Source organism: Balaenoptera musculus, chromosome 15, assembly GCF_009873245.2.
Source record: "Balaenoptera musculus isolate JJ_BM4_2016_0621 chromosome 15, mBalMus1.pri.v3, whole genome shotgun sequence".
NCBI lineage: Eukaryota > Metazoa > Chordata > Mammalia > Artiodactyla > Balaenopteridae > Balaenoptera > Balaenoptera musculus.
The window spans coordinates 64,771,283-64,784,364 of record NC_045799.1 but is presented as its reverse complement, the minus strand read 5'-3'; the positions used below and the strand labels follow the sequence as shown (position 1 = coordinate 64,784,364).

Here is a 13,082-nt window from a genome sequence, read left to right as displayed (position 1 = left end):
CTTAAAAAAACGCAGGGGTTAGGGGCACTGATCCTCCACGCAATCAAAAATCCGCATATAACGTACAGTCAGCCCTCTGTATCCACGATTCCTCCGTATTTGTGATTCCACTTCTGTGGATTCAACCAACCATAGGTTGTATAGTATTTACTATTGAAAAAAATCCATGTATAAGTGGATCTGCACAGCTCAAACCCATGCTGTTCAAAGGTCAACTGTGCTACAGACTGCTGTACTTCAAATGCTCTTTGCAAAGCTACAGGTCTTTTAAGGTTTCAAGTATTTATAATTTTACACTTTTGATGCATCTTAAGGCCTCAAGAATAAGACATGATAGGGATACAAAAATCAAAGAAATACATCTTTAAAGCTATAAGTTCTCCATTACAGATGAACAAATAATACAATTAAAAGTAGATTTCTTTAAAAAAAAATAAGGATGATTAGTTGAAAGAGAAATTTTTTAAAAGAAAGAGTATACTGCATAACTTGGACAAAAAGCAGTCAATACAAGGTCTAAATGGTCACCCACCTGAGGATTCTTCAATTTAGTGATAACTTTCCAAGCTTCATTGAGAATCTGAAGTCGATCACTCTCAGGAGGATCAGCCAAGGCCAAGTTTAACCCCAGTGAGCGAAAAAGAAGATGCTGAGAAATATAGCAAACCATTACGATCCTGGAGATGTACAATCAGTGTAACTTGAGACAATAAAGGAAAAGGCTGTAATAGCTGGCCTGTCTTGAGGTTAATCTTCCAACGACCGTTTTCTGAAGTTCTACCACAGACCTGTGCAAGTTAGACTGAGAATCTCAAAACAGAGAGCTGGCTCTGTGTACTGGTCCAATCTGTGGGCCATAATATTCTCCTGGACAAAGCTTTTCATAAATAATGACTGAAGATATAGTTTTAAGGATGTAAGACCAAAGTTCTTCCTAAATATTTCATAGTGAGCTAATTTGACAGATTTAGGACTCAAGGAGGCCTGACTCGCGGCAATTACACGTGTCTCACAACCCCAGTCGCTAACTCATTCTCCATCGTACTCTTCAGAAGCAGAGCCTTCGCTTGTTTTCCTGTTGGCTGGAGCTGCCCCTGACTCCGAACTCTCTCTCCCTGGGGAGCTACTGGGCAAACACTGCCTATTTGTTCTCCGCTAAGCATTAAGTCAAGAGCCTACCTTGGGGAAACCAGACTCATCGCACTCTTTAATCATGCCAATGAAATCCATGGACCTTGTGGCGATGAACTCGGCCCGGAAAGCTGACATTACGGAATTCAACAGCAAGGCACTGAAAGACACACATGCCCCACGTCAGCAGAGCTTCCCCTTAATGACAGTCGCTTTCATTTTAGGACGTATGTTGTTGGGAAAGATGACTGACAGCCCTTTAATGGTAAGGGTGGAAAAATAAGACGACTGGAGTAAAAAGGCAACCTCTAGAGACTAACTCGGTGTTTTATGCATATTCAGAACTTAATATTCAACTGACTGGAAGAATGGATGGATGGGTGGATGGATGAGTGAATGGGTAGATGGATCAATGGATGGACAGGTAAATAAGAAAGTAATCAAATCCATTTAAACAGAAGAAAACTGAGCCTTCAGTGTACAAATAAAACTAAATATTAAGTAAGAATATTGATCCAAGCTGCAAATATATATCCACATCTCTTATGAAAAGCACTGTTCTAGGACCTAGGGACACAGTGGTGAACAAAACCCATGCCAGGCTGCTCACACATCTGCCACCAAAAGGAGAGCAGAGGAGAAACCTCTTATGCCTGGTAGACAGCAATCAATTTTATCCTGACCTAATCACTTATCACAGGCCCACAGGGAAAGAACTATTATTATACCCATTTTACAGATGAGGAGATGGAGGCACAGAGGGGTCAAAGTAAGTGACCCAAGGTCAGAAAGCTAAGAAAGAGTGGAGCCAAGATCTGAAGCCAGGCAACTGGACTCCAGCATTCCTGACCTCCATGCTATCCTGCTTCTCTGTTGGCCCTCTTGCCCATGCAAGCATGCCAACCTCAAAAAAAAGCAACCAACTCCATTTTCAAACACAGGCTTTATGAATTTCAAAATACTTACTTGTTTCCTAGTTTCTTACATCTCTCCATCATTTCGGTTAGCAGAGCCTAATTAAAAAAATAATAAAAACCATCAAGTTGGAGGATCTAAAGCAACACTTCTCATGAACAGATTTCCAAAGCAATACTCTAAAATAAATACAGCCACATGCCCATTTCTATCTCAGTGCCTGGCAGGGATGGGGAGGATGGAGGAGAAAACAAGCTCACTCTTGTGGCATTTAGTATAATGGATAAGAGCTGGGGCCCTGGCCTCAGGCACACTTGGGTTCAAATCCAGTCTCACCAACTACTTTTCCTCATCCTTAGGTAGATGATACTGGTGGTACCATCCCACCTACAGATTACTGCAGGATGATGAGAGTGGTACCTCCTATGCTCTAGGGCACCAAGAATGAAAATTGCTTTACTCCTCACCTCCTCTAGACCCCCCTTGTTCCTCCCCATTTCACGAGGTGTCTGTGAAATTCTCAGTAAAACAAATAACAAACACTTGGCCAGTACTTGGTGCTGGCCAGTCACGGTGAGAAGCACATGGCACTCATGATGTCACTTCTCACAACCACCATGAGGCAGGCTCTCTATTCTCCCATTTCACAGATGAGAAACCAAGCCACTGAACAGTGATGTGCTTGGGCCAAGGTGACACAGCTAGTTACGGCGGGCTGGATGTGACCTGGGCAGTCGGGCATCAAGGGCCATGCTCTTCACTATACTTCCTCTCCATGCATTTTGAAGGACATTTTTTTCCCCAAAAGGAAGTAAATGTTTTACTCATTGGGATACTGTTAATGGCTTTAGAGCTATCTTAAGACAATTACGTATCTTTAAAAGAGCTCCTATTTTTTAAAAAAATCAATGGAAGAAGTATCCAATAGGGCAGTGGTTTGGGGAAGGTTTTGAATGGCACAGGCAAGGTCAATCCCAAGACAAAAGAGCTGATAACAGCAGCATCCACACTGAGCACTCACCAGGCACACAGCACTGGGCACTGGGCTAAGCGCTTTACATACCTTTTCCCATGTACTCTTCACAATGGCCTTTGAGGCCCATGTCAATTATCACCACTTTACAGACGAGGAAGCCGAAACTCAGCTAGGTTAAGCCACTTCCTACTAAGTGGTAGAAATGAGATTTGTACCTAAGTCTGGTCCGGAAGGCAAAAGATAAAATGAGTCTTCTTTAGTGAAATTCTACCCTTTCCAGCTGTGTCCCTCTGTATCCTGGGTGTTGCCTGAATAATTAAGGTGATTGTTGCTTGTGGAGATACTGTCAGTACCCCTAACCCCAGAACCCTGATTTTATTCAGATTTCTGTCTCTGCCAACAAAAATCAGGTTGGGTCCTGTTATGGAGTGAATTATGTCCCGTCCAAATTCATATGCTGAAGCCCTAACCCCCAGCGTGACTGTGTTTGGAGATGGCGCTTTTAAGGAGTTAATTAATGTTAAGTGAGGTCATAAGAGTGCGGCCCTAATCCAACAGGACTGGTGTCCTTATAAGAAGAGGAAGAGAGACTAGGGACACACATGCACCGATGAGAAGACCAGGAGAGGACACAGTGAGAAGACAGTAGACTGCAAGCCAAGGAGAAAGGCCTCACCAGACACCAACCTTGCAGGCACCTTGATCTTGAACTTTCCAGCCTCCAAAACTTTGAGAAAATAAATTTCTGTTGTTTAAGCTACCCAGTCTATTATGGAAGCCTGCTAAGGTCTGAATAGCCACCTAATTCCCAAGTTGATGGTGTTAGAAGGTGGAGTCTTTTGGAGGTGATTAGGTCTTAAGGGCGGAGCCCTTATGAATGGAATTAGTACTCTTATAAAAGTGGCCCAAGAAAGCTCCCTTGTCCCTTCTGCCATGTGAGGACACAGCATGAAGACAGCTGTCAATGAACAAGGAAGTAGGCCCTCACCAGACACTGTATCTGCCAGCATCTTGATCCTGGACTTCCCAGCCTCCAGAACCATTAGAAATAAATTTCTGTTGTTTATAAGCCACCCAGTTTGTGGTGTTTTCTTAGAGCAGCCCAAACATACTAAGCAAAGTAATACAGGCCCAAGCCAATCACGGTGGTCCCATTCCCCTTGCCAGTGGTGAGTTTAGACAGGGCACATGACCCATTTCTTGCTACTTAGATGGGGGCTTAAGAGGAAAAGTTTCCTTTTTTTTTGGCCACACTGCACGGCCTGTGGGATCCTAGTTCCTCAACCAGGGATTGAACCCAGGCCCTCAGCAGTGAAAGCGCCGAGTCCCAAACACTGGACCGCCAGGGAATTCCCAAAGTTGTTCTTAAAGAGGAACTGAAGACTCCCCATCTTTCTGCCTTCGGATGCTGCCATGTCTGGACATGATGTGTGGAATGGCTACAGTCACTTTGCTGCTATCTGGGGATGGCAGAGCAGAGAGAAGAACAGAACCTGCCTGGCCCAGAGCCTTCACTTGTTATTCAACAGAACACACTGAATTATTTTTGAAGGGCCAGTTAGGTGTTTGTTCCTTGCAGCCAGCATCCCAATTGATGATAAAATTGACAATGTCACAAATGGCTTCCCCAACCCATTCATGGGGATTTAATATTTGAAAAGTCATTCATGAAGACCAATATCAAAGTAGTTTCTGGGAAGACTGGGAAAGAGATATTCTTATAATGATCACATTGATACTCCTTAACATGCACAAATAATCACTCACTCAACACCTGCCTGTGAAGCAACTTTAATGTACTAGCCACTATTTTAGGCACTGGGAATAGCAGTGAGGAAATCAGACAGAAATCCATGACCTTGGATGCTTATTCTCTCTTTCATACACACACATGCAAGTGCACATGTGCACACACATGCACAAATGAATGAGCTATCTTGGCCCACCACTTCTGAAAAGACGAAATAGGGCAAATGCTAACATATGGACAAAGTGTTCTGGCCATTAAGACAAGACAAATGCTTTAAAAGTTCTCTTTTCACAGGAGATGAATGCATTAAAAATGCATCCGATAATATAACTTAAAAAAAAAAAAGGGCTCATTGTCATTACCCTTAAGTGTCCAGGAGGCAAATGCTATATAGATCCCAGGAAGGTCTGTTAGAGGTTATTAATTTTTTTTTCTGAGAAGTGACAGGATTGATTATCTTTGGCAAGAACAAGATGAACAACAGTTCAAAGCAGACTGCGACTGAAAAAAGCCTACTGGCTGAGATAAACCATTGAAAAACTTGCAGCTCCGAATATATGTTCACAGACACATCAGAACTTGAAGATTCATTAGGCCCCTACATTTCGTTTGTTTATATATTTGTTTTTTATAAAAATTATAAAAATAAGAAATGCTTATGGACAGAAGTTCAAATAATATTGTCATGTATCAAGTAAATTATGAGTGCCCTCCCTCCCAACCCCCACTTCCTAGGGATCACCAGTGTCAACATTTGGTGTTTATCCTTCTAGGCCTTTGTCTATGCCCTATGAATACGTAGTTTTTGTTGTAGAAGACTTGTTCTGTTTTACAAAAATGGATAGTCTTATACATATTGAGCTACAATTTGCCTTTTTTACTCAAGAATCTAGCATGGGCCTCCCTCCTCCCATGTTAGTACACACAAATCTACCTCATTCTTTTTAATGCCTGAGGAATCCACATCATGTATGTAACTATTTTTCAAACTGCTCCAAATTGATGAAGTTTTTAAATGTTTTATTTTTAACCAATTATAGCCTCATGAGAAATTGCAGAAATAGTATAGGTGCTGGGTACCATCACCCAGCTTCCCCAAGTGGTAACACCTTACATAACTATAGTGCATTGTCAAAATCAGGAAACTGACATTGGTATAATATAATTAGCTAGACTATTTCACCAGGTTTTTCATGCACCTTTTCTTTTGTGGGGGAAAGGGTATATCTTTGTGACATTTCATTAACATATTTGGATTTGTATAGCCACCATCACATTTAACTACTGGATTTTTAAGGTTATCTCCAGATTAGGGTTATCTACCCACTTCAAAAGTATAGGAAAAGAAAAAAGAAGTTGGGTCAATAACACATTTCTGTTTCCTAAACTGAGATTAACTCATATGCAGCCCAGAGTGCTCAGAAGATATGTACTTATACTTTTACTAAATAGCCTTCCAATCAGCATTTACAATTATTGCTCCATAAAAAAAGTGAACTAAATGATACACATATCACATTTTCCTTATTTTTCTAGATGAAACAAACATGCAAAATAGCAGGCAAAATAATAAACTAATCTTAAAAGCTAATACCTTTCCTCCAATCCAGAGTTAATGTGGCTCAAGTCTCAAAGAAATAAAATATTTCAGTGTGAATAAAAAGAAATTTTATACCCCAGGTAGTAAAATGAGAAATTTTTAATTTTTCCTATTATTTATCTTTCTCTGGGGATTTTTCCCTAATTCAAAAGAATGAAAATAACACACCTGTATGCTTGAGAGGGATTTATCACTGACCAAGACTAGTCTTAGATTTGCATTACTAGCCTAATCATGTATTAGAATGTTTAAAGGGCAACTTATAGTACGACCATCGGAGTAGCAGTCCCATGGGTCAATCTGTTCAAGTCCCACCTTAAAATGTAGCAGTTAACAGGAGATACCTAGAAAGAAAGAGTCTAAAGCAGTCAAGGGAACAAATCTGTTGGTTTCAGTCACTGCCAAAATGGCTACATGACTTCTTTCTAATTGTGTGACTGTAAGAAGTTTGTAAGCCTCAGGTACCTCATCTGTAAAATGGGGATAACAGCAACACCTAGCTTGGGGAAGCTCTGAGAGTGAATTAAGATAGCCCAAGTAAAGTAACTAATACAGGCAGACCTCAGAGATATTGCAGGTTCTGCTCCAGAGCACTGCAATAAAGTGAATATTTCAAAAAAGCAAGTCACACGAATATTTTGGTTTCTCAGTGCAAATAAAAGTTATGTTTACACTATACTGTAGTCTATCATATGTGCGATGGCATTATGTCTAAAAAAATGTACGTACCTTAATTAAAAAATATTTTATTGCTAAAAAATGCTAACCATCATCTGAGCCTTCAGTGAGTCGTACTTTTTTTTGCAATAGTAACATCAAAGATCACTGATCGGGCTTCCCTGGTGGCGCAGTGGTTGAGAATCTGCCTGCTAATGCAGGGAACACGGGTTCGAGCCCTGGTCTGGGAGGATCCCACATGCCGCGGAGCGGCTGGGCCCGTGAGCCACAATTACTGAGCCTGCGTGTCTGGAGCCTGTGCTCCGCAACAAGAGAGGCCGCGATAGTGAGAGGCCCGCGCACAGCGATGAAGAGTGGCCCCCCCTTGCCACAACTAGTGAAAGCCCTCGCACAGAAACGAAGACCCAACATAGCCATAAATTTAAATAAATAAATAAATAAATAAAAATTAAAAAAAAAAAAAGTTTAAAAAAAAAAAAAAAGATCACTGATCACAGGTCACCATAACAAATAATAATGAAAAAGTTTGAAATATTGCAAGAATTACCAAAATGTGACACAGAGACACAAAGTGAGCAAAATGCTGTTAGAAAAATGGCACCAATAGACTTGCTCGACGCAGGGTTGCCACAAACCTTCAATTTATGAAAATGCACTATTTGCGAAGTGCTCATAAAGCACAGCACAACAAAACGAGGGGTGCCTGTGGGGCGCATGGCAGAGGGAGCCTCAGAAAGAGGTGGTTAAGGGCTCAAAGCCTAGCAGCATCTCTGCCCCGTCTCCCTGCTCCATTCTTCACAGCCAACCAGCACTGCCTTCTCAACTCCTCCTGAAAGGTCACACGATTTTCCTAACAGTAGGTATTTGTTATAATGTTAAGTGAGGGAAAAGCATCATGAAATCATGCAGGAAATATTTCTCATCTACAAAACACAATTACAGAGCAAGAATGAAAGTGGAGAGAGCAATATTAAAAAGAAAATGCACCAAAACGTTAACAGTGACCAGTTATTCATGACAGAATTTTAGGTGGCTCCTTTTCTCCTCTTAACCTTTCTGTCTTTTCCAAATTCTTTCCAATGAATATGTACTCTCCCATCCCTTCTGCCTCTTGCTTTTTCCATGGCTACCAAATAGTTCTCCTCTAATCCATCTCATATGCTTCTGCCAGTTTGATCTTCAAGCACCACTTTTTTCAAATTATTCCCCTGATCGAAAATCTTCAAGCGCTGCCTGGTCTCCACGACATGATGTTCAACAGCCTCTGCCTGAGCCACTCCCAGTCAGCCTCGTTCCTCACTCTTCTCCAGTAACGCTTGTCTCCTTATTATGCCTCTTACTTGTCCGTCTATACAGGTCCCGTCCCTCAACCCCTCCTTACTGCCCCTCTGCTCATCTCCTGGCCTTCAAGTCAGTCCAGGCCCCCATCTGCTGTTAAGGTCAAAGACAACCATGGTAACCACCCCCATCTGCCTGCTGCCTACCACGCACCAGCTCTTGGCCATGCGCTTGACGCGCACTATCAGTCATCTCGTAAGAGCCCTTCGAGGAAGGTTCTATTATTGGCCCCATTTTACAGCTGGTAATACTGAAACACAAGAGGTAAAGCAGCCCAAGGCAACACAGCCACAGTTTGAACCCAGGTCTGCCCGACTACCTGCCCCAGCCTCTACCACTTTCCTCTTCCCTCCTTCAACGGTGACAACCTGCATCACACAGCTTAGCAAGTGATCATGGGATTCCATACCAGACAAGATAAAAAGCTGCTGAAAATGACGAGAAGCTTATCAAGGGATTCGTTTTCATTGCCCAAAAGCAGGTTTTATGAAACGGTTACTTTTTTCTCTGCATAATGTGCCTAAAATTGGGGGCATAAATGTTTTTTACTTACTCTAATTTTAATTGTATAAGGGGAAAAAATCCTGTCTTTAAATGACAACAAAAAAGCCTTTTTGAATAATCACTCCTTGATTTTTTGGGGGGAAGGGATTTGATATTTCAGTTTCGATCTGAAATTTCGTATGTCAGATATTTGCAGCTGAAGGCATTTCTCCCTTCTCTCATCTAGATAGTTCTCCCTTCCTCTCTCTCACCTACCTGTCATGTGTATTGCCAGCTGCTGCAGACAAACTCCTATATATTCTGGAGGCGTGGCCTCTTACAGACACACACAGCTCCAACTCCCCGGTGGACACATCCCAGCCACTGTCAAAGAGCTTTTAGGTCTCATATTGCCACACACATCTTCACCACCCTCCACACTGACATTAATTCTTCCACATTTTGAAAATGACTTTTTTTATGAGACACTGCAAGTTCCTTATTTAAACGCCCCAAGAATCAGAGTTTATTATTATTCAGGTGACCTAATTTTTTTAATCACTTCTTCTAGTGCAATAATGATTTCCTAGAGTTTGACTCCCCAGGAAAGCTCTACTCCCAGCTTCTGCCATCCTTTGAGATTACCGGCACTTAAAAGGAAGAATGCCTTATGACATGTCCTTTTTGTTTTTAATCCAATTTTGCTTCTCATTAAAGTAAGGAGAAAAAAATAAGTGTTCTCATTTTCAAATGATTCGGTCTTGCTCATAGGTTTCAGTCATTCAGCTGAACTGGTCAAGTTCATGATACCTCTTCCCAGGAGCCTGGGCCAGCGTGTGGTTGCTGAGACTACACTAAAGATCACAGGGAATGGCTGGCAGGTTTTCAAAGAATCTTCTGTTAAACTTGCTTGATTTAAAATCAATTTACTCAATGGTAAAAAATTCACCTGAAATATGAGATGTCCCTATTTTTCTCCTCATACTTTAGGATTTGGAAAAATTTTAAATATATGCAAGACATTATACTTGCTGAAAAGTTAAAAAACAGGGCAAGAAAAATAAGTTAAGACGATCCAAAATCTTGCCCTCCAGCGATATTTTGTCATATCTCTCTCCCAATTCTCTTGTGCAGATATGAAAATCACGTTTGCAATCCCAATGACACAACAAACATTCAAGCGCTGTGTGTGGGGCTCTCCACTAAGCACTGTAAATGGACTGTCTTGTTTGATCCCTGCAGTAGACTTGAAAACAGGAATTATTACTGCTCCCATTTCACAGATAAAGAAGAAAGCTGAGTGATTAGGGACAAGTGACTTGACCTCTGCTTTAGTCCGAAAGCTGTAAGCAACAGAGCTGAGATTCAGATTTAGGCACCCCAACTTCAGGGCCCACACTTGAACACCAGGCCACACTACCACTTAGGACACACACAGTAACAGGTGTAACTTTCTTTTTTCACTTGAGCACCCCTTACATCAGTGTGTACTCCATCGTGGGTCTCCATCATCTTAAATGGCCCCGTAACATTCCACTGAGTACACAGACCATAATTTAACCAATCCCCTTCTGATGGTTGTCTCCACTGTTTCACTAGCGTGAACGCAGCTACACATGTGTATGTGTGTGTGTTTATGCACTCATCAAGTTATTTCTACTGTATATTTTAAAAAGTGGATTGCTTAGTCAAAGTCGTATCTTTTTTTTCTTAACAGCTGTCAATATGTGTTTGCAGATACAGGGAAAAGACAGGTGGATTTGAATTTTGCTTTACTCCAAATATCCTTGTTTTGTAGCAAAGTCTCTTTCCCTCACAAAGAATAAATTCTCAACCATCAACGAGAAGACAACAGAAGCTTCATCTATCACAGTTATTACGACAATCTGAACTGGTGTTCCACTGAAATTGCTTCTCAGTCTTAGGGAAGAAAAAGAGTATTTCTGCTATGATTCTGACTTCACTTTAATCCCTGACAATGCTTCAATTAGACAAAACAGAAAAGAAAAAAGAATTTATAAGAGCAATTACGTATCTGAGTTTCACGTTCCTTCCATAAAATGGAGAAAATATTATCTGCTTTACGACTTTATTAACTTATTATCAACCCAAAAGGAGTGCATGAAGGTTAGTGAAGAGGCAAAGAAGCCTGCTGGCCCTGGAGTCGGACTCAATGGGTTTGCATCCAGTCACCGCCACTTTCTAGCTGTGTGACCTTATGTAGGTATTTGGCCTCTCTGGGCCCCCACATCCCCCTCCCAGAGTTGGTAAACAAGGCAAGGCAGGAAAAGTGCTGAGTGCAGAACCAGTCACAACAGTGAGCCGTTATGAAAGGGCCCTGATTATGTCACTGGGCACACAGGTGTAGGGGTTGTTATGACACAGAAGAGAGGAGCCCTCCTTGGTGGTGAGCTTCACACTGAAGCCACCTGGCAGTTACCTCAGGGGCATGGTAGGAAATGCACTGGAAGATCCAGTCCATGGCAGGCGAGTACAAGGGGAGGTAGGATGGAAGCTCCACTCCCTGGAGCACCAGCTGGTTCTGGACCGTATCGCCGTGAATCTACAGGAGACCAAATAAACACTCAAAAGAGGGGAAGTCACATAATAAACGAAGAGCATGGAACTCACAGACTGCGCATTGCTGCAAGCATTTGGACGGCCCCGAGAGAACTAGCCTGGTTTCTCAGGGTTTTGTTTTTTTTTTTTTTTTTTCCTCAGGGTTTTTTTAAACTAGAAAAAACACACAAAGTTTCCCATGTCACCAGGCCGAGCTGCTCTGGGAATGTGTGCTGTGCAGAGAAGTAACCTGATAAAAATGGAGCCACCAGATGCTAAGAAGAAAGGCTGATCAACGGGAGACGTTTCCTATTAACACATGCATATTAATCCTCTCCGCTTGTTCAGTACAATCAGCACATTTTAATTGTGTGTAACAGACTCGAGTGTAATTTTATAGGGTTTACACATTCAAAGAACTTTAAGGCAATCTCGACTTGGAAAACCAACTGGGTTTTATGAATTTGTGATCATGTAGCTATTACATCAATTAGCTGCTCTGATTGAGAGTGTACTCTTACCTGTTTGAATGTGAGGAGGAAGTCAAAGAAGTTCTTGTTTAGGCTTTCTTTGAGATGTGGAGCCACTTCCATGCCCACCTATAGCCAATCAAAATGAAATTACCTTGACCATGGAAAAACAGGTTGTAAATAACATATACAGTGAGGTCATTTTTGTAAATTAAAAATATACATATAGATAGATATAGGCAGAGAGGTCCAGAAAGTTAACTTTTATTCTTTTTGCTTATCTGTTTTCTTATTCAATAAGCATATCTTGCTTTTATAAGAAAAACCACAGAAGCTATTTTTAATGAAAAAAGGGCAACATTTGCAGTAATCATCTTAGCAATTTCCCAAAGGTAATGAAAGTATGACTGAACAGATGACCAAGGGAACAAATCAATACAGCACTAAGGAGAAATGTACTCTCAAGATCGTGTATATGATATTCTCTTCCTCTCTAAAAAATGATAAACACACATGTGGCTGTACTTATTAAATGAAGCAAAAAGATTCTGGTATGTAGGAGAGTCAGCTGGGACTTCACTGTTGCATTGTTAAAATACATGGATTCATTCTTTGCTGGGCAGTCATGGAAGCAGACATAAATTTTGATGTATTTTAATCAGTTTTTTATTAGACAAGCATGAAGCCCAACAATGCTGTAATCCATTGGTTCCTTCGTTCATTGTTTTAAAAAGATGGTAACATTTTCAGCTGAAAAAATTTGCTAATCATAGAGAAGGCGGCCAGAGCCCTAGGGTTGGATGGAAAACTGAAGGTCTCAGCTACGGCAGGGAGTGCAAGTACTTAAAACAAAACAAAGCATCATAATGTTCCTTAAACTGAGCTCCTCGAATACACCTCAATTCCACACTGTTGCTTTAGCACAAAAACAACTTTGTAAGGGGAGTTGCTTTCTGGGACCTGGTTCCTTCCAAGGGGGACAGATTCCTGCCACTCACCTCCCCCCTACCCAGAGGTCATGAAGATTCATGATAACGAGGATTTTTAGATGTCTGTAAAGAATTCCTTTGAGAATAATTATGCAAGATCCACTGGGGCGGTAAATTCCAAGGGCAGCTCTATGGCTGTTGGGGATGCTTCCAAGGACAGGCACAGAGATTAAAAAAAAAATACTAACAACAA

The 13,082-nt window shown here is 41.4% G+C and overlaps 1 protein-coding gene across 3 annotated transcripts in view; it reads right to left on the bottom strand.

Moving 5' to 3' along the window:
• Positions 1-13,082, bottom strand: part of VPS35L (VPS35 endosomal protein sorting factor like) — a 121,236-nt gene that overhangs the window by 61,584 nt on the left and 46,570 nt on the right. For all 3 annotated transcript variants that reach the window (XR_005016440.1, XM_036825577.1, XM_036825576.1), the window contains exons 13-17: positions 11,952-12,029; positions 11,312-11,434; positions 2,098-2,144; positions 1,180-1,291; positions 533-649 (exon numbers count right to left, since the gene is read on the bottom strand). Coding sequence is in view for 2 of the 3 variants with exons in the window: in XM_036825577.1 (XP_036681472.1) it covers positions 533-649; positions 1,180-1,291; positions 2,098-2,144; positions 11,312-11,434; positions 11,952-12,029 (477 nt within the window). In the remaining variant the exon portion in view is untranslated. The remainder of the gene's footprint in view (positions 1-532; positions 650-1,179; positions 1,292-2,097; positions 2,145-11,311; positions 11,435-11,951; positions 12,030-13,082) is intronic.